Source organism: Zootoca vivipara, chromosome 2, assembly GCF_963506605.1.
Source record: "Zootoca vivipara chromosome 2, rZooViv1.1, whole genome shotgun sequence".
Taxonomy (NCBI): Eukaryota; Metazoa; Chordata; class Lepidosauria; order Squamata; family Lacertidae; genus Zootoca; species Zootoca vivipara.
The window spans coordinates 42,515,632-42,536,584 of record NC_083277.1 but is presented as its reverse complement, the minus strand read 5'-3'; the positions used below and the strand labels follow the sequence as shown (position 1 = coordinate 42,536,584).

The window sequence follows — 20,953 nt, the reverse complement described above, 5'->3', positions numbered from 1 at the left end:
TGAGCTCCATCTGCCCCTCGTTTCTTTCTACAGAATGTGCAGTAACTGCCTTCCAGACTGTTTGAGTCACTATTGGTCTCGTCTGCTTAATCCACCAGAACCTGTGTTTACATGCAGGGGGAAGTCGCTAACTTACCAAGGGCTTGAGACCCATTGGTTACCCTCACCTGATTTAGCTGGCCAATGGGAGCCATTCCCGGGGTGTGGCTACTGTCACATTCTGACAGCTTCTAGGAGCCACAGGTGAAAGCTGAATGCAGGGTGGGGACTAACGGTGGACAAACTACCCCAGAAGGGGTACAATGTGCCCCCCATCAGAGTTACCATCCCTTCCCTAACACCCCTTACATTTTTATTTAAAATGCCTACAGCATTCTTTAAAAGCACAATCCTCTTGGGAGAAGAACTTTGCTAATGTGGCTCTGGTTGCATGATGTCCAGTTCACACTACTTTCAGGGTAAATCACAAACATGAAAACCTCCCACTTCTGATAGTTGTGTGCTTTATTCGGAGGCCGGTGATGGGAAAGTTAGCAGTTCTGTTTTAAGGGGCAGTGTACTACAAGAGTAAACAGGGCAGGGCATGAATGCCATTCCTGAATGTTGCACACAGTACCTGCAGGACTAAATCATCCTTGCAACCATAAGAGTTGACACTTGCTTAACATGGAGACAGTATTTCCATGTTAAATACAGTCATACCTCATGTTATGACCTCTTCAGGTTACATGTTTTCGGGTTGCGGACCGTGGGAAACCCGGAAGTACCGGAACGGGTTACTTACGGGTTTCGCCACTCGCGCATGTGCAGAAGTGCCGAATCGCACCTGCGCAGACACGGCGATTCAGGATGCGAACGCTGTGGGTTGTGGACGTGCCTCCGTCATGGATTACGTCCGCAACCCGAGGTTCCACTGTACTACAGCTGCCAAAGACAAATGACTTGTGGCTCTGTACTAAGAAACTTGAAACTTCTAACACTCAAAAACTAAATACCTTCTGAGAAGCGGGAGGTGCAGGGAATAGACAGTGTTGGTCCTTGTGGTGGTTGTGGGTATAAAAATGCTTCCCTTAAACATGGCCCCCCCAACCCACGGGCAGTATTTGGCACTCCCAAAAGGTGGTTCTGTGTACTCCCAAGATGTGTTGCCCATTCAAAATTATATTATAATTTAACTTATACTGAATTTAATGATCAATCGTTTGAAATGATACACAATGGCTGATGGGGCCATTGCAAGGCAGCTTTGAGAACTGCAGTTCGCACCACACTCATACTAACACCCATTTTGATATGTGGCCCCCGGAGGGTTGACAATGGGTCATTGTGGCCCTTTACCCAAAGAACCACAAGTGATTGTCTGCAACAGACTCTTGATTTGAAACATTAAGTGCAACAGCTTCATCTTCCCTAGTTTACAAGACACCTAAGGATGCATTTGCAGCCATTGTAAGGCAACTGATGATGGCGGGATTGGGATCTTGTGGCCCTCCACTTGCTGGACCAACTCACATCAGCTGCAACCAGGGATGCTGGGAGATGTAGTCAGCATACGGATAACCACATATCCCCCCTCCCCCACACCTTTTCTAGTATGTTCTGTATTTTCTTTGTACTGTCCTCTTGCTATGGTTTGGACCCACAGGCTTGAGTCTTAAGGTCAGGAGGAATGACCTGTTTCAGACATTATGACAAGCCATAGCCTACCACAATGGGAACAATTTGTAGTGAGACATGTTTGTATGCTTCCATTGTTTGATGAGTTGCAACATGCCATTTCCTCCAAACTCAACAAACTATGGCTGATGTTGCCTAAACGACCTATCTTAAGGTAAGCCTTTGAAGCCAAAGTCTCTGCTACAACTAGAAAGCTATTTGGCACCCTCTGTTTGCTTTAAAGCCATAAACGGCCTCGGTCCGGTATACCTGAAGGAGCGTCTCCACCCCCATCATTCTGCCCGGACACTGAGATCCAGCGCCGAGGGCCTTCTGGCGGTTCCCTCGCTACGAGAGGCCAAGTTAGAGGGAACCAGGCAGAGGGCCTTCTCGGTAGTGGCACCCACCCTGTGGAATACCCTCCCACCAGAGGTCAAAGAGAACAACAATTACCAGACCTTTAGAAGGCATCTTAAGGCAGCCCTGTTTAGGGAAGCTTTTAATGTTTGACGGATTTCTGTATTTTAATATTTTGTTGGAAGCCGCCCAGAGTGGCTGGGGAAACCTGGCCAGATGGGCGGGGTATAAATAATAAATTATTATTATTATTATTATTATTATTATTATTATTATTACTATTACTATTATTGTCACGGTGGTGATATGCTTCCAAGGAATACAACTTGCAGATGCAGGCATATTGGGTTGCTGCGACTTTCCTCAGGGCTACAGTGGTCCCTCGACTTACAAATGACTCGACATCCGAAGTTTTTGACTTACAAACAGGACAAATGGCCGCACACTTACGAATTTTTCTACATCTGAATGGAAACCATTGGCGGTTTTAAATGCGGTTTCCTCGATTTACAAATTTTAAATGCGGTTTTTACGACTGCATTGCAGCTTGGTAGCAGAACCTTTGCTGCCCCTTTAAGGCATATAGTAATCTTGGCTCAGTTCTAGTAGGTTTTTTTTAAGGCTATAAACTAACAGTCCCAAAAATAACATGCTTCGGGCTTACAATAATCTCAGTGGTCACATTTGTCATTTTAAATTGCAGATGTGTCATTAAGCTCTGCCCTCTGTTCCAGCGGAAGGCCCCCCCCCCCCAAAAGAAGTTACCAAGTTATGTACTATTAGCTGCTGTTATCTCTTGAGAGTCCCATGGACTGCAAGAAGATCAAACCTATCCATTCTTAAGGAAATCAGCCCTGAGTGCTCCCTGGAAGGACAGATCGTGAAGCTGAGGCTCCAATACTTTGGCCACCTCATGAGAAGAGAAGAATCCTTGGAAAAGACCCTGATGTTGGGAAAGATTGAGGGCACTAGGAGAAGGGGACGTCAGAGGACAAGATGGTTGGACAGTGTTCTCGAAGCTACCAACATGAGTTTGACCAAACTGCGGGAGGCAGTGCAAGACAGGAGTGCCTGGCGTGCTATGGTCCATGGGGTCATGAAGAGTCGGACACGACTAAACGACTAAACAACAACAACATCTGCATGATCTGCATCAAACCTACAATATTGGCTTACGCTTTTTCATGGAAAAATAGCTGTGCTATACCAGTGGATTTCAGCCCTTTTAGGTTAGAGGAAACACACCTTTTTTTTAAGTACCGTGGCCCTTTCTCCCTGCCCCCGACATCCACCCTACAAAGTCAAAACAGGTAATGAGTGGTAAAATGTTGGCAGACCCAAGCATTCTGTGGAACCCTGGTTGGAAAAGGTGCAGTCTAGAAGGCAGCAAGCACATATGTGGGTGTCTGCCTATAAGGCACACCGTTTTTCAATGTCTGGAACCCAATGTAAGAGGTCACACAAGGTGAAGGGGTGCATTTGGCTACAGAAGAAATCCTGCCTTTTAAGTTATAGCGGCTGGTACCCATATACTGTAAATCCCTTAAAAAGAAACATAATGACTGGGGATATTTTAGTTGTATTGCCTTGTAGAATAATAGGAATCACTCTGACCTATTACCTTAAGTTTTAAGTACAAATTCTGAAGGCTTGCCAAAAGAAGTATAATACATCTGTCTCCCTTCCGTAGGAGTCTTGGGTGTAATCTCAAATCAAGGCTAGGCCAGAAGAAGACAATCTCGGTGACATCATTCTTACTGAAAACATTGCAAAAAGTGGATACCCTTTCAAGAAATAGTCTCTTTCCTGCCTTCAACTTGCTTTGCTTCAGGCTTTGAAAGCAAGCCCAAGTAAAACCTATTTTGGGATTGGGTTAGGAAAATCTAGCGGAATGGGCTGCCCTTGCTGTTCTAAACTAGGTGCACAGGTGGCACAGTCGAGATGCCCTGTTGCAAAGTGGTGTCAAAGTTTGGAGTTTGTGCTGTTTGCTGAACTTCTTACTTCCACAATTCCAAATGGTTGCTATGCCAGTGAATATGTTAAGAACTGGCCACCTTGCATTCCTGGCCAGTAGTACTACATAGGAGCTTGTTCACCATAGGTATGTCCCAGTTTGGTTACTTCCAGAGTCATAATATCATAAAACTGTAGAGTTGGAAGGGATGGGGGTCATCTAGTCCAACCCCCTGCAATGCGGGAATCTTTTGTCCAATGGGGGGGCTTGAACCCATGATCTTTGAGACTAAGAGTCTCATGCTCTACCGACTGAGCTATCCTATTTCAAGTGACAATTAACCTGGTTTTCTCAAGCTGCCAAATCTAGCTTATAACAATACTGTCCTTCCTTTGCCCATGTTCTAATCTCTTGCTTGTGCCAGTAAAAAGCATAGTTCTTCTGTGTATTCCAGTTACCAAGGAAACTGACCACAGTAGCTTATCATGTTTCCGCTAATTGTCTAAGAGTAAATTCCTTGTAGTACTGCAGCAGGACAAAGTTTTTAAAAATTAACAAATTCACTTGGCTCTTATGCAACGAGGTTTCAGTTGGTGTTCCCCAGTCCAGGCACTTGTGTGAATAAACTGAGCCGTATACTTTGTTTTGAACGGTGGTCCTGCAGAATAGTGGGTTGCTGGCAAAATGAGAACTGTTTCTAAGCGAGGCAAAAGGTCCTATTGGGTGTCACTCTGGACTGTGTTGAAAAGAATTCTTTGGATTGTAGCACAGATCTGAAAGCTAACTAACCCAGCTAGTAAATGCCAGTAATAAACATGAATAACTATTCTTCTTTTTAGTAAATATTTAACACTTGTCTCCAGGATCTGACTAATTCCCAGGGCTGCAAGTACATACTTGCGAGATTGCTCAGTTTCAGTATTGATCAGTCATGTGAGGTTCACAATGGGCTGTAAGTAGGAGAAGGGGCAGAATGTTACTACTGTTTTGAACATGTCCCAGGTTTTAAAATGCTTGGGTAACAACCAAAGATGTATTTGGAACAAATTACAGCATTTCTGAAGAACTGGCATCTGAAAGTGAAAAGGCCACCAGCAAAAACACTTAAAACAATTCACTGTTGGAAAAACAGAAAATAATTATGCTAAATTTGTCTTCTCTAGCATAGACAGTCGGCTGATCGGCGGAGATGTCTTGTCACTATTTTATTTTGGATTGTTTTACTTGCTGTTTTAATGTGCTGTAAATTGCATAAAGTGATATAGAAATGAAATGAATACAGTCATACCTCGGTTTAAGTACGTCTCGGTTTGAGTACTTTCAGTTTAAGTACTCCGCGGACCTGTCTGGAACGGATTAATCCACTTTCCATTACTTTCAATGGGAAAGTTCGCTTCAGGTTAAGTACGGACTTCCGGAACCAATTACACTCATACTTTGGGTTAAGTACGCTTCAGGTTGAGTACTCCGTGGACCTGTCTGGAACGGATTAATCCACTTTCCATTACTTTCAATGGGAAAGTTCGCTTCAGGTTAAGTACAGACTTCCAGAACCAATTGTGTACTTAAACCGAGGTACCACTGTAATGATGATGATGATGATGATTAAATCACCACTTCCAAAAGGCAACTAGACAGTCTTGTTGTTGTGACCGTAACCCAGGTTGAAGGTGCTATTTGGTAATGAACTTTATAAGAGGTTCTAACACAGCTCTGGATGTTGTTGGACCATAACTCCCATCATCTGTGACCATTGGCTTTGCTTACTGGGGCTGATGGTAGTTCAGTAACATCTGCAGGGCTACAAGTTAGCAGCCCATGCTCTAGTAGTCACCACGCAAGATCATATGGAGGCCTCCCCATTGTGTTTCTATAGACAAAGTAGCAGACTTAAATTTGGAGCACTTTTGACCTGTGGTGCCTGTATCACTATGGAAGCCTGCTTCTGCCTGAACCTTTTTTCTTCAGTGATGCTTGTAAATCTTGTGGCTAACAGCTCTAAGCAACTCAATTCATTACATTATAGCGCTATCCCTCTGCAGCTAATGTAGGGCCTGCCCTAATATGACTGTATACTATCTAAAATACAATGATTCAGTTAGGAAATGTGCAGGTAAAAATTTGGTTCCTGCTACCCAAACACATTACTAGTTCTTGAGTGGAAATGTTTTCCACATAAGGAGGAAATGTCCAATCAGCCCTTCTTGTTGTGAAATGAGTTCTTACACTTGTGCAACTTTTGGTTCACTGGTGGAATTACTTCGAAAGCACGTCAAAATGCAAGTAGATAAATAGGAACCGCTATAGCGGGAAGGTAAACGGCGTTTCCATGTGCTGCTCTGGTTTGCCAGAAGCGGCTTTGTCATGCTGGCCACATGACCTGGAAGCTATACGCCGGCTCCCTCGGCCAGTAATGCGAGATGAGCGCGCAACCCCAGAGTCGGTCACGACTGGACCTAATGGTCAGGAGTCCCTTTACCTTTACCTTTACTGTTTTCTTGCAAGCCCTTGTAGCTGTGAGAAGAGGCGATTGCAGACCCCTTTAAATCTTGTGTGCGTATTGTAGCTGTATAATGAATTGAGCAATGACCCTCTGGAATCCGACAAATCTCAGACTTCACATGTTAAAAGGCCAGTATGCAGCCACAAAGCTAACTTGTCTTCAGCAGTTGATCTACCCTCCAAACCTGGCTTTTGTGAGTCTGCAGCTTAAATGTTGCAATTTAGCTAAACACTGTTCCTCAGGCCATGTACCTTAATAACCTCCAGACTGAAGCTGCATTGCTTAAGCAGTTTTAAGATGCAATTAACAAATGACAGTGGCTAGATAGAAATTCCACTGTTAATTGCTCATGAAATGTATTTGTGCTTGGGGCCAGAAACATTACAATAGAGCTTTGCAATGGAGAGAGTTGTGTAGGTGAGCAGTTTCTCATCATGAAACAGTGTATTGGCATAGTCTGTGAGTCCAGGTCTAGTTCAAACAGACCTGGCCAACAGGGCTTGATGTGAGTCCTGAAAATACTTGGATAAGAGTTCCCAGGAAGGACTTGTTTTCATAACTACGATTCTTTAAATTTCCCTGGTGTGATTTTGGTTTTACCACTGGCCAGAGTGGTGGTGCACTGCAAACTGCTTTATAAGTTTTCTAGCCACAGTATCACTTATGCACGGACTCATTTTAAGTTCTTAATTTCTAGATCTCTTTGGTACCCAGTTGCAAATAGCTGTTGTAAGAGTCAATGTAGAAATGAACTTTTGCTTATTATACATCTGAGCTAGGTAGTAGGGAAGCTTGTTTTCCAAGTCCAATTTTGTCGGCATGATGCCATTTTAGAAGCACATTCATCTGTTTGGCTTTCTAGTTTCATCAACATACTGGTGTGTCCTGGGTAAATGTTGACTAGGGTACTAAGGAATTTCTAGCTTGGTAGAAAGTCTGCTACTAATAGTTGAGTGATAAGGAGGGGAAATACTTGGACTAAAAATAACATTTTCATATTGATGTGAATAAGCTATAGCCAAATATGCAATGGGATGGAAATCTAGCTGTGTAAATGCTCCTTTTGTTCTCTAAATTCTAAATGACTGATGCAGATTGGTTCAATCTTGTCTTTGTATATCTTATTCACCATGTAATGTACCTTTCTACAAGAAAGGTTTGTGTTGTAGAAATAATAGCTCATGGTTTCCACCCCCATTTTTAAACCCAAAGTCTTTTGCTGCCAATCTGCTTAATTTTGCAATTATGCAAGAAGCTGAGTAAAACATTAACCTAAAAGCATGGTTGATTAACTCTTGAGAAACCAGAGCAAAAAATTACCACCCTTTTGGGATATCTACCAGTTAGTATGATTGGCTTACTGCCACTTACTATGGAGGTACATAATGAACCTATATAAACTGTTTTATGCTCTCCTGTAGGGCAAGGTCTTAGATTGAGGACAATAGGCTGGTTGTCCTAGTTCCCAAGTTCACCTTATTATGATCTGTCTGTTGACAGTAGGCAGCTGAACTGATGGCTTGAGTAGAAACTTGGAGGAAGCTACTCCAACCATTAATCAAGCATATAGTAAAGTATGTGTAAAAAGATCTCAACAGAGACTTAGGTAGATGGGAAGAACTAATGCGTCTGCCAATCATCTTATCCACCTGACTCCTGTGTGGTTAGTTTGGTGGCTCCAAGCAAATACCTTTGTGGATTTGTTGCCTTTCAGCTTGACTTGATGCCTAATGGTGGTTTTAGTAGTAATTCTGTGTTTCTTCTTCTTTTCAGATAGTAAAGCTATTGTTGATGGGAACTTGAAACTAATCCTAGGGTTAGTATGGACTCTTATCCTCCATTACTCAATCTCGATGCCAGTGTGGGAAGATGAAGGAGATGACGATGCCAAGAAACAGACTCCCAAACAGAGACTGTTGGGATGGATTCAGAACAAAATCCCTTATTTGCCAATAACAAACTTCAATCAAAACTGGCAAGATGGCAAAGCATTAGGTGCCCTCGTTGATAGCTGTGCTCCAGGTAAGCCTCCTGCGACCTTTCTGTTTTCTCGCCCTATGTCAGTAGCAGTTGATTTATCTTTACCTTAATGTAAATAAGATTCCCTTGCTTTGAGAGGTCCTGTGCTTGACTTAGAAGTCACACCTATGAAAACAAGCTCTAAATGTCTGTATAAAGGTCAGCAACCCTTCATGAAGGTTTCACAGCTTTTAGGCAATGCATCTTAAAAAAAAACTTGGTACATATTTTATGGATTCCAAAATGTCCAATCATAGTTGTTGAGCAGCATGTTTTTAGCTTCATGAAATATTGCATGGATTCTAAAAGCTTTTCTACAGGTTTTTTTTTTAAAAAACCCCAAAATATTCTGGATGTAAATGCAACAGTAGAGCTGTTTTGTCATGTTTAGGAGCTGTTACCTTTGTTGCACCCAACTCTCAAGTGAATGAGAGTTGGCTAAGTTAACCTTCTTGTGGTCCAGGAGTAGCCAGTAGCCCTATAGATGTTGACACCTGTTTCTGAGCTAAGAAGGATGTTGGTGGATTAAACCTGCTGTCACCCCTGGCCGCTGGCAGGCTGTCTGGGGTTGGTGAAAGTGTGGCAGAAGGGTGCTCCTGCTGTTGGCAAAAAAAAAATTCCTGAAAATTCAACACTGCAGAACAACTTGATAAATGTTGCATCCAGAATTTCAGGATAATCCTTAGTTATTTTTCCACCCCAATTTGTAGTTTTGGTTTCAGCAACTTCTAGGAGGACTTCTTTCATACCAGGGATCTTGTGCTGATGGTATATTGGGCTGAATGTGCATATTGTAAATTAGAGAGCAGTTTGTCAGAATCACATAGCTGCCAAGTTTTCGCTTTTCTCGCGAGGAAGCCTATTCAGCATAAGGGAAAATCCCTGTAAAAAAGGGATAACTTGGCAGCTATGGAATCATAGAAGTTGACAAGACTGGCAGCATGGAGTGCTGGAAAAGCCAGTCAGTGGTTCAGCAGTCAGTGTAGCTCAGTGGATAGTAGGCAGTTCCAATCTGTTAGATCTCATTGAATCTTTCCCCACAAATAAGAGTGGAGGCCAAACAATACAAACAGGATTTATCTCGTACATCCTGACTTTGCTGTCTGAAAACCTTGGGTGCCAGGCTATGATCTCTGCTTCCTACTCTGTGCAATGCAAGTGCACTTCTGTGGGTAGACCTTAGCAGTTACTAGCTAAGATAAGCATAGAGGTATGCTAAGTGTAAATGCTTCTGGGTGTTCATAGCATTTTAAACTTTCTAATTCTTGCTTTGCTAGGTCTCTGCCCAGACTGGGAAACCTGGGACCCTAAGAAGCCTGTTGATAATGCCCGTGAAGCCATGCAGCAAGCAGATGACTGGCTGGGTGTCCCTCAGGTATGGAGAAGAGAATGGCATTTGAGCTTCAGCATAATCAGGTGGCAGGATATGAACAGAAATAATTTTACTTGTAGCATCTGATAGTCCCGGTTCCACACAATCAGCTGTGTTTAAAAATACCTGCTGTGGTATATGAAATGTCACCGCACAGAATGCGTTTGAGACTGCTTCCTTGAAAGCTGCCTCTTTAGTGTATGGTAACTTATGCATGGGCTACATTCTGGGAATCATGCCTAAATCCAAAATTGGGTATAGTCAATAGACAGTGGGTTCAATGGTAGGTGGAATTGCCAAAATCGCTACCTGGATGCTCACGCACCCTTTTTATTTTTATTTGCCAAGCCTGTAAAGCTGAATGCATACAAATTAAATGTGCGTAAATTGCAGGCTTACAGTATTGAAAAACTTGAGTTTCCCCTCTCATTTTTACAAGGATAGAAGCCCCCCTTCCCCCTCTTCCTATAAAGGTTGGGCTGGATCCTACCCCTGCTAGAAACACTTTCCTTTGCCTTTATTGAAATAACTCATATTATGCCCATTATTTGCTCCAGTTAAAGAAAGCACTTACAACTTACTGTGTCAGTGCCAATAATATTCAATAAATCTACCTAGCTGCCCTCCGTCTCTGTATAATTAAGGTCCTTGACTGCTGTTATGTACTTTCGAATTGGTGCTACTGAAGTGTTTATTTGACAGGTCTAAAACAGTTTATACATAGAACCTAGGCAGTGTTTAAGGGGACCAGTAAAACACTCAGTGCAACTTCCTCAAGTGATTGGCTGTTGGGAGGAAGGTGGCATCATAACCTTTTGACTGGCAGTAGTAACTCAACTGCAAATGACCGAGCTACTAAGCTATGTGTGCAAATAAAATACACTTATTCTATGTGTTGCAATTGTATGGTGTAATCTTTCAAAAGGCTTCTTGCTCTTAGGAATGCTTCTGGTTAACTATATTTCCAAACTTAGGGAATTATTGGACGGACAGTGATTTGGATGTGTAGGAATGTACGAGGGGAACTCTGATTCACATGTTGCAATCCTAATGAAAATATATCCTTATTTACCAGGTCATCGCTCCTGAAGAAATCATACACCCTGATGTGGATGAACACTCTGTAATGACGTACTTGTCACAGTTTCCCAAAGCAAAGCTGAAACCTGGTGCTCCTTTGAAGCCTAAACTTAATCCAAAGAAGGCAAGGGCGTATGGCAGAGGTGAGGTCTAAAATGCTTTTCTTATAATTTGGGTGTATTGTTACTTATATCTTGTTACATACATTCAAAACTATTGTGCTTTTAAAAAACCAGTTGGTTCTTGCTCTATTTAAATCATGTTTGTAGACAAACTTCCAAGTTGCATTGTGTTCATTTAGTGCAGTGCTGAGATTCAGAAAAATGTGGAAATAGTCCAAAAGCCACTCCTACTTTCACATGAACTCCCACTTTGAGAACCAGTTTAGCAAGGCTATTGTCTTGTTCTAAGATGTAAACCTAAACTTCATCACTGTCAGTGGGCGGGGACCAATTGCTTTAACTAAGGCAGTGGTTCCCAAACATTTTTCCATCGTGGACCACCTGGAATGTTGCAGAGGGTCCAGTCCACTTAATGGTATTTCTTCCTGTTGTAGCAAGTGTAATGCACTATGCTAGGTGCTGTATGGTTTTTAAATGTATTTTGATTGCTGCTTTTATTTTGCACAAATTGCATCAGTTTGTATTCAAATAATACAGCAAAATACAATATATCTTAGTGTATAATAAGATTGTAAGAATGTCACACTGCAGTTTGCATGACTGCTGATAGGCAGGAAGGCATCCTAGTCAGGTGGGTGAATGGTTGGCCCAGGTGAGTGTTGTCAGTGGTGGCTGGTCTAGGCAAGCTATAGAGGAACATCCAGGGTTCCTCAGCAAGCATCCTGCTGTTCTCGCTGTGAACCTCAGCAGCTTAGGTGGCCTCAGTAAGAGGCGTGTCTGCTGAGGAGCTTCCCTGACCTATTCCTCCATAGCTGACTTGGGCTGTCATTTGGCCAAGCTGTAAGAGGGGCATGGTTTGGGTGGGTGAGTGACAAGGGAACTGGAGGTGGATGGAGACAGGCTGGTGAGTGGGGTTGGAATGAGAGGGGATGGGATGAGAACCTGGAGAGGAACAGAAGTTCTACTGAAGGTAAACAAGCAGGGATCCTGTGAAGACCATGAAAAACTAATGCACATGTATATTCAGAAAACTACCAAAATCTAGGGTATCTATGTCGTCAACACTAGATTTCTTTTTCTTTTTTAAGCAACACTAAGAATTTTAAAGCAAACTCCTAATTCACAGATCACAGATGAATACACAGTTCAGAAAGTAATTATCTTTCGGATTCTGCACACCTCCAAATTTTGAAATACTATTCACTACTCAGAACCTGTGCATTAGGATAAAATGCATTTGGAAATCTGTGCATTGAGAAAGTATGTATTTACATTTATTTTAAAAATGCAGTTTAATGTGACTGTCGCTAAGACCAGCCCCATCACCACGGATTTGTCTGTCAATAGCAATTAACCACATTAGCTGCAAATTGAACCTCCCATATTTTGTGGCAGTGCTTCTTTCTTCACCATCATGTCCTGATGCAACATTAAGAGCGAGGATAGCTACAAATTGGTGCTGATAATTCTAGGAAATAATTTACTTGCATCACAGTTTAGTAAGTATACACTTTCTGCATGTTGTCTTTACAGCCAGCTAAGCACAGCCTTTTATTCCTGCAGGAATTGAACCACATGGAAATATGGTGAAACAGCCTGCCAAATTCAGTGTAGACACCATCAGTGCTGGCCAAGGCGAGGTATTGGTTTTTGTAGAAGATCCAGAAGGAAACAGAGAAGAGGTATGCATATTGAGAGGTCTTGGGCCAGGGAAGGGAAATGGGTTGAACACTTAAAGGTAAAGGGACCCCTGACCACTGGGTCCAGTCGTGACCAACTCGGGTTGTGGGGCTCATCTCGTGTTATTGGCCGAGGGAGCCGGCTTACAGTTTCTGGGTCATGTGGCCAGCATGACAAAGCCGCTTCTGGCGAACCAGAGCAGCGCAGGGAAATGCCGTTTACCTTCCTGCCGGAGCGGTACCTATTTATCTACTTGCACTTTGATGTGCTTTCGAAGTGCTAAATTGGCAGGAGCTGGGACCGAGCAACTGGAGCTCACCCCATCGTGGGGATTTGAACCACAGACCTTCTGATCAGCAAGCCCTAGACTCTGTGGTTTAACCCACAGCGCCACCCACTATGGTAAAGGAATCCTCTTCAAGTGTTTTGGCGTTTGAGTGAGCTTCATGAATCATGAGGATGGACCATACCGGTTAAGGGGTACAGGCCATATAGAACGTCCTAATCTTAGTCCCTGGCATTTTATTTACTGTATATTCTGGCGTATAAGACGACCCGGCGTTAAAGACGACCCCCGACTTTTGAGAAGGTTTTCCTGGGTTTAAAAGTAGTCTTATACGCAGGAATATACAGTATTTGATTATTTGTACTCTTAGCCTGCCTTTTACAAAATGCTCTCCAGTGCAGGCTACAAAAATGTCACTATAAAAATAGGCACGATGTGTAGAATTAAAATCATAAAACCACCACAGCAGCCAATACAAAAAACCAGTGAAAAAGATCAAGAGACTTAAGCATGACAGAGTTGCCTATTGCCTTCCTCTTTCTTAGGCCATGGTGACTCCTGACAACGATAAGAACAAGACTTATGCTGTTCAGTACCTCCCAAAGGTTACAGGACCTCACAAGGTAAGAATATCTGAAGATTCTGGATGGAGATGTGAGTTTTAACTGCCCAAGTACATTTTGCTCAGGACAATGTTGTTGTAATTCTATCTCAAAACAAGTTTGTCTAGTTTTGTAGCTGTAGTTGAGAGTGACAACACTCCCCCCCCCCAGCTTAAAGTACTGATTGGCTGGTCTAACAATTGTTCATGTAAAAGAGGAGGTGGAGGCAACACTGGTAGTCAGTTTTGTTTTAGAGTAGCTAAGCTGCCTTTTTAAAATCCTGCCTTCTCTTTTGGTGAGAAAGTGAACTATATGGTTGATTGACATTCAATGCCCTATTAAAATGTGTTTTTCCTGTAAAAAATGTGCATAATTCATCTGGATATGGTAGCTGGCATACCACATTCAACGTTTGACCTGCAGACACTTCTCCAGAAGCTTTGGGTTTTTTTTTGTTTTTTTTAAAATGGCTTTTAAATGTCAGCTTGTGAATTCAGAACTCCTCTAGATCTATTGAGTGAATGCAAACTGGCTACCTGCTTGCAGTGGTGCATATCTAACTTGAATACGGTTACTACACTTCTAGGTTACAGTTCTGTTTGCTGGCCAGCACATTGCAAAGAGCCCATTTGAAGTAAATGTTGATAAAGCCCAGGGAGATGCCAGCAAAGTGACCGCAAAAGGGCCAGGCTTGGAAGTAACAGGAAATATAGCAAATAAACCTACTTTCTTTGAAATTTACACGGCAGGTAAGATGGGCTTAATGGATTCCTTCCTTTCTAACATGGAGCTGTGAGCAGCCTTGCCTTCTCTTTGTATGGATGTTGCTTCTTCTTATAGATGTTTTGGGGCACTGAATCTCACCTTCCCAGACGTCAGGAGTGATAGGAATTGGATGCATAGCCAGAGACTCCTCCCCTGACACACAAAGCGTATGTGAGGGTGGAAGGAATGCACGGTGCTCCATGGGTTGGGCATTTACTTTTATTAAAATTTTATTATTTGCGGTGTTTTTACAGGATTGTCTTTATTTCAGTTTTTAATTAGTATCATGCCACTTTATGTAAACCACTGACATATTTTTTTATGAAGTGGTTTATGAATTTGCTAGATAGAATAAATACAAATAACTGGGTTAAGGATGCTCAAGGTGCATTTGAAGCTTCAGGGTTCAATTTGCAATTCATGGCCACGTTACTTAATAACAACACCTCTAGTTTGCACATGAAGGGGTGTATATCGGCTTTACATCTCTTTGGTGTCAGGTACAGAAGCTTGCCTCACACCAACACTTACTAGTCTTCCAACAGGTTTTTTTTAAAGCAGGCATTGATATGAATTCACATCATTTTTTCTGATTTGCCAATCAGGGATGGCAATGGCCTTGGCTTTCTTTGGGAAGAAAGGTTGCCAATGTGTTCAGGGGAGTGCAGAGTATAAGCCTTTTGTGTAAGGTGCATGATGTTCATGCATTTGAACTAAGCATTCTTCATTGTTCTTGGGAGTGCATAGCATGTCTGTGGCATAGTGTTCTGTGTAGTTCCGTTCTCAAGCTGGTCCTTGGCTTTGACTGCAGCTACAGCTTCCAACAGGTATGGTGGCCCTTTAATAGTTCACATTATTGTAGAGCCTTCCTACCATTCTGTACAAGTCATAGTAAATAGTGCTGCATGACAGCAATCTCTTTCAGTTGGGTGTTTGTGTGCAGTATGCTTTCGGCAGGAGTATGCATACATGCGTACATCCACAGGCACACTTTCTTTCCTTTTTTTTTTGGTATAGGTCTTTGGTTCCAACATATCAGAACAAGGCAGTGGGAAAGAGTGTATTTACTATGCACAATAACTTAATTTTGAAACTTGCTTCCCCACTTCACATAACCGTAGCTATGCCATTTGCATCTCGCCATGTAGCTTCGCTATTGTTTCTTAAGAAGTCACTTAAGACGAACTTATTGAGTACTAGACTTAGGAGTTTATAGTGCTTGAATTTTGCAGTAGAAACTTTAAAAGGTGACTGTGAATTGAGTATAACGAGGATTTTCCCAACTGGGGATGTGAGTCTTGTTAGGCTATATTGCAAAACTAAAGCTGCTTATAAATCCTTCCAAATAGGAAAACTACTAGACATAAGTCTAAATAAATCTAGGAGTGTTTTCTGCAAAACAAGCAGGACCTTGGTATAAAGATAAGGAGAATTCTGGCTGCAAATGTCAAAGGTGTATTATCAGGCATTTTGCAACTAAGTTCCTCAGGCTGCAAACCTTGAGGTCCTCCTGCCCTTTGTTATGGATCATTATCATATTCAATAGCTTATGGGTTTTTTTTGAAAAGCTAAACTGGAAATTCAAAACAATGTGCTCTTGAGGGGAGATGGTCTCGGTGTCCCACTTCCCACCACCCCAACTTGGCTATATAGAGTGTGCATTTACTCGGCCCTCTTTCCACTGTGATGGCTACTGGCCAATATAAGAAACTGGGAGACTTCCCTAATTGTGGAAATAATTTTTGAGCTCCTATTTTGTATCTTTTAGGGGCTGGTGTTGGTGATATAAGCGTCGAAGTTGAAGATCCTCAAGGGAAGAACCTCGTGGAAGTTGCAATAGAAGACAAAGGGAATCAAGTCTATCGTTGCGTTTACAAACCTCTTCAAGCTGGTCCCCATACCATTAAAGTGGTGTTCGCTGGAGAGCAAGTTCCCAAAAGCCCTTGGGGTATTCATGTTGGTGAAGGTATGTGTTTAGGGCAGATGTAGAACTATTTAACCATGTTACTGGATAAATGTGCACATTAAATGCAGTATCTATGAGACTCTCTAAATGTGGGAATTCAGTCTTTTGGCTTGGATAAAGCAGTTCATTTCTTGCATGGAAGTCATTTCCCCCCAAAATGACTTTTAAGTGATAGTATCTTATCACATTTAACTAACTGGGTTTAATCAGTCTTGTCATCCTAAATGATCGCATTGTTCCTTCTTACACTTTTAGAATTGAGCTTTCTTGCTGTTTCTCTTTAAAACCAACTATATTCACTTTATTTTGTATCACAACTCTCTTCCCTTCTTGAACTGACACTTGGCTTTCTATTCCATCCTTGCCTGCTCCTGTGCTTTCAGACTTCTGCTCACCTCTCCTGAGCTACTTTCAATTTGTGAGATGTTGGACTTCACTGCTATTGGCTTCATAGTTGGGCAAGCTCTGTCGGTAAGAGGGTGTGCAGGGTGAACTTGTGTTGCTGCGTTTTTTCTGAACACCTAGTCGGCAGGTTTGTAGCCCTAAGCAGAAGTAGCTGGGTTGTATGAAAATGTTGCAAGCAGCAGGTCAGGCTTCAGGCAGTCTTGCAAGAAGTCAAACGGCTTAACCACAAACTGCCAAACTTTGTTGCAAGGAGCTTGAAACTGAACTTCGGCTTGCTGCTACATCCACAGTTTGTTGCATCTACAGATGGATGTAGAACTAGTCAATGCAGATTGGCTGGGGATGAAAATTCCCTGCATGCTTGCAGCAGGACAGCTTTTCGTAGGATGAATTGGTTTTCCCTCTAAGGAAATAGTTGCCAACTCTAGAAGGACATGCATGGAGTTGAGCTGTTGGGCGCCTAAGCCTGCATGCCTCACAGTCCAATTTCATGGCTAGGCCAAATACTGACAACTGTGAGCCTGCTTATCTCCCATAAATCGTCATTCTGTATGTGGTCTTTTCCACACTGTATCCAGTGGTTTCTGCATACAGACCTGCTTTCCCTAATGGTGACGGTGTTCAGGAAAGCACGTTTACACACTTGTGTGTGAATTACATTTCTCCCATCTCCATGGTATTGTTCATTTTGGACACATCTGCATGGGGCTTCCTCTGGGGATTGGATTTGCTAATTTAGGGGCAATAGCAGGATCAGCATAGCAACACTGTCTCAACAATGCAAGGTGCAACATCTCTATGAGATGCTCCCTGTCTCATGCTATGTTTCACTTCTTGCCCTCTTCTTCACCCCCCACCCCTTGAAACCTGAGACTTCGCTGGGAAAAAGAAGGTCTGGTTCAAACTGGAAGGTTTCATCTGCATGCATGCCCTAAGGCAGGCATCCCCAAACTTCGGCCCTCCAGATGTTTTGGACTACAATTCCCATCTTCCCCGACCACTGGTCCTGTTAGCTAGGGATCATGCCCAAAACATCTGGAGGGCCGCAGTTTGGGGATGCCTGCCCTAAGGCAATATGCTCTCCTAAGTTTTGAAACTTTGAAAATGAGGATACTTTGCTCCTTTTACTATTGTAAGACCAAAAATACTTTTCTTTTCTTTTTTTTAATAAACAAGTTTCTGCAGTTTCCCCCCCCCCCTGTCTTTCATGCTGATGTAAATTTGTTAGGAGTTTAGTTCATTTAAATGAGACTTGTGTTTGTACATAGTGAAGCATGTGAAGCAGAAAAACTGCAGCCCCCAATTTATATGTTAATATAATGTGCATTGACAGCCTCGGTCTTGCCTCCTTAAGCCTGCAAAATGGTGTTCAGGTTTTACATTTCATAAACTTAAAATCTCATCCATCTTAAAGCAAGCTGAGAGAAGCCGTTCCAGACTAGCTTGGCTAAGTTAAATATCTCTAGGAATCAAAGGCTGTATTGATGTCTGTCTGCAATTCGCTTGCAGCGTGCAATCCAAATGCCTGCCGTGCCAGTGGTAGAGGCCTCCAACCTAAAGGAGTTCGGATCAGAGAAACCGCAGACTTCAAGGTTGATACTAAAGCCGCAGGGAGTGGAGATATCCATGTGGCAATAAAAGGACCAAGTAAGTGCTTGGCTTCTTAGCATTGCTCGGGCTTTGGGGTGGGGCCAGGGAAGTTTGCAAAGGGCTTAAAAGTGTAATCAATCGGCCTGTGATTCTGGTATCTGTATGTTGACTTTATCCCCTGGGGAAACTCCAGAAGTGAAATGGAGCCACTCTTTTCTCTCTCATATCTAATTGCACAAGAGGAGACTAGGTAAACATGGCTGAAAATTTGAAATGACTGGTTCTTTGGGTGTGATAACTGCCTTGTTTACCTGTTTATACAGAAGTAACCTGAGCTGTGCAACTGCTTTAGTGGGTTTGGAAAGGCTTGAACTTCTACTTCAGCATCTATAGAAGGGTGTGTGTGTGTGTGTGTGTGTGTGTGTGTGTGTGTGTAGCCAAAAACATTCAGTAATAATGTTTCATGACAACATTGCTCAAGAAATGTGAAGCAAACATGCAAAAGGGGAAGAAAGGTTAGGCCGAACTAGACAGGATGGTATCAGGTGCCTGCATTTCTTTGCTTATCTGCCTGAATGGAATATAAATAAGAGGCTGTGTGTGTCAGACTGATAACCAAATGAGGTGTGTGGCTGAGGAGTTCCCCTCTGCTTCAGAAGCGGTTTACCTGGGGAAGGGCTGTTTTGGAACGCTAAGTCCAAAGCCCTATTTGTTGGGTGTGCAGATCTGGATATGTAGTACTTTAAGTTCTAATTTACAATCGGGAAGGTCTAGCTTCTGGTTTATATCTGAAGCTGAACATAAAGGGAAGGAATTAATGTCTGCCCCAAATTTGGCATTCCCTTTCGGTTGGGTGGAAGTAATGTGTGATGCATTTCTTGGTGAACATCTTTGAAGGATATTTCTTGCGGCAAAACATGGGCAGCGTTCAAAGCTTATTCCATGTGTAAATACTGGAAACTAATGGTACTTGTATTTATTGTTTGAAATACTCCTCAGCTGCTTGAGGTAACTTGGACATGATCTGTCAATTTTTATGCAACTTTACTTGGCTGTTTCAGGATTTCAGACGGTCATTCTTTTCCCTGTCTCAGACTTGGTAAAATAATAAGTGAAACTTAGCAGTTCAGGATACTAAATTTTACACATTTCTGGGATTTCTGACCTTAAAAATGGGTACTCAAAACTGAACCCCGGGGATCATTTCCCCTCTGCTTCGCATTAGCATGTTAATGCTCCATTCAAGAGTCATAATGGACAGAAAGTCCCCCGCTGGCTTGCTGATCATATGGCAGACACCTTTTTCTACTATTGAATCACAGTATGGCTTGAAATAGATGCAGGGCTTTGTTACCTTCTGGCCCCAGATCAAAATGAATGGCAATCCTTTTCAGCCTTGTACAAATTGGTGGGGATTCTGGTGGGCCTCTTGCGAGCTGTAATGTGCTTAAAGCGTTGGCTACGGCAGGGTTGCCAACTGTGCACTGTTAAAGACAATAGGCTTGTATCAACAAACTTCGGCATATTTAGACTGTTGCAGGAAAATTAAATCAAGTAGGCATTCCACAAATACTTGTGGTCATGAGGTCTGATGAAGCTTAAGCTTCCCTTGTTTTAACATGACACGCATAATTCTTCAGACTAAGGAATAACATAAGGGAATGAGTTAAGCGAGGTAACGTAACACTTTCACTCATCGATCTCTTCTGGAAATATTTATGCCATCTTTTTTGCATGACAACTTAGAGGCCATTTCTCCTCCTTCCAAACTATTTTTGGTTGGGGGGAGGGGAAATGACTTCATTCTTAGCAATTTTTCTTAAAATACTGGAAAGGGGCAAAGTTGCCTGTAACCAGAGGATCGAGGCTGTAACTATGGAAGGCTAACTAGATTGATGGTATTTCTGCAGAAGGTCTGGAGGAACTTGTGAAACAAAAGGAGTATGTGGATGGCGTGTATGCCTTTGAATACTATCCAGTAACCCCAGGAAAATACATTGTGACAATCTCATGGGGAGGCCACAACATCCCTAAAAGGTGAGTTAGAACAGGTTTGTTTGTTTTTAGCAATGGATGTGTATTCCCTACCAAACATGTTGGAACTGCTTAAGTTTCCACAGCTGCCAAGAGCAAATTAACGGATAGTAGTGTCTAGTACAAGGGTACTACCCTGTTTGGACAAATTGTATATTTCAATTTCTGAAGAGGTAGACCATGTCAGCTGCAGTAAAAAGAAACCAAATCATGTGGTGTCTTAAAGGCCAACAAACTTTATTGTGACACAAGCTTTCATCTGTATTTCTAGGTATCAGATTACAATAATGATCATGATGATGATGTATTATTTATACCACACCCATCTGGCTGGGTTTCCCCAGCCACTCTGGGTGAATTCCAGAAGGATATTAAAATACAATAATCTATTGTAATCTTGGTGCTACTATTTGGTAGCACCAAGATTATTCAGATTTTATTTAAAGAGTGGAATTTTAATGTAGGCAACCTTGGAATATCTGCCGTATTTTAACTTTTGTCGGTCCCTGTCTGTTTTCCAAGTGATGCACCACATAGAGGTTAGGCTCCCACTTCATCTATC

The 20,953-nt window shown here is 42.4% G+C and overlaps 1 protein-coding gene across 4 annotated transcripts in view; it reads left to right on the top strand.

Annotated features, from left to right (window-relative positions):
* FLNB (filamin B) overlaps positions 1–20,953 on the top strand; it is an 88,693-nt gene that overhangs the window by 17,775 nt on the left and 49,965 nt on the right. For all 4 annotated transcript variants that reach the window (XM_035106403.2, XM_035106404.2, XM_035106402.2 and 1 more), the window contains exons 2-10: positions 8,244–8,492; positions 9,767–9,864; positions 10,937–11,084; positions 12,627–12,745; positions 13,575–13,652; positions 14,218–14,380; positions 16,165–16,362; positions 18,277–18,414; positions 20,268–20,394. In XM_035106403.2, coding sequence (XP_034962294.1) covers positions 8,244–8,492; positions 9,767–9,864; positions 10,937–11,084; positions 12,627–12,745; positions 13,575–13,652; positions 14,218–14,380; positions 16,165–16,362; positions 18,277–18,414; positions 20,268–20,394 — 1,318 coding nt within the window. The remainder of the gene's footprint in view (positions 1–8,243; positions 8,493–9,766; positions 9,865–10,936; positions 11,085–12,626; positions 12,746–13,574; positions 13,653–14,217; positions 14,381–16,164; positions 16,363–18,276; positions 18,415–20,267; positions 20,395–20,953) is intronic.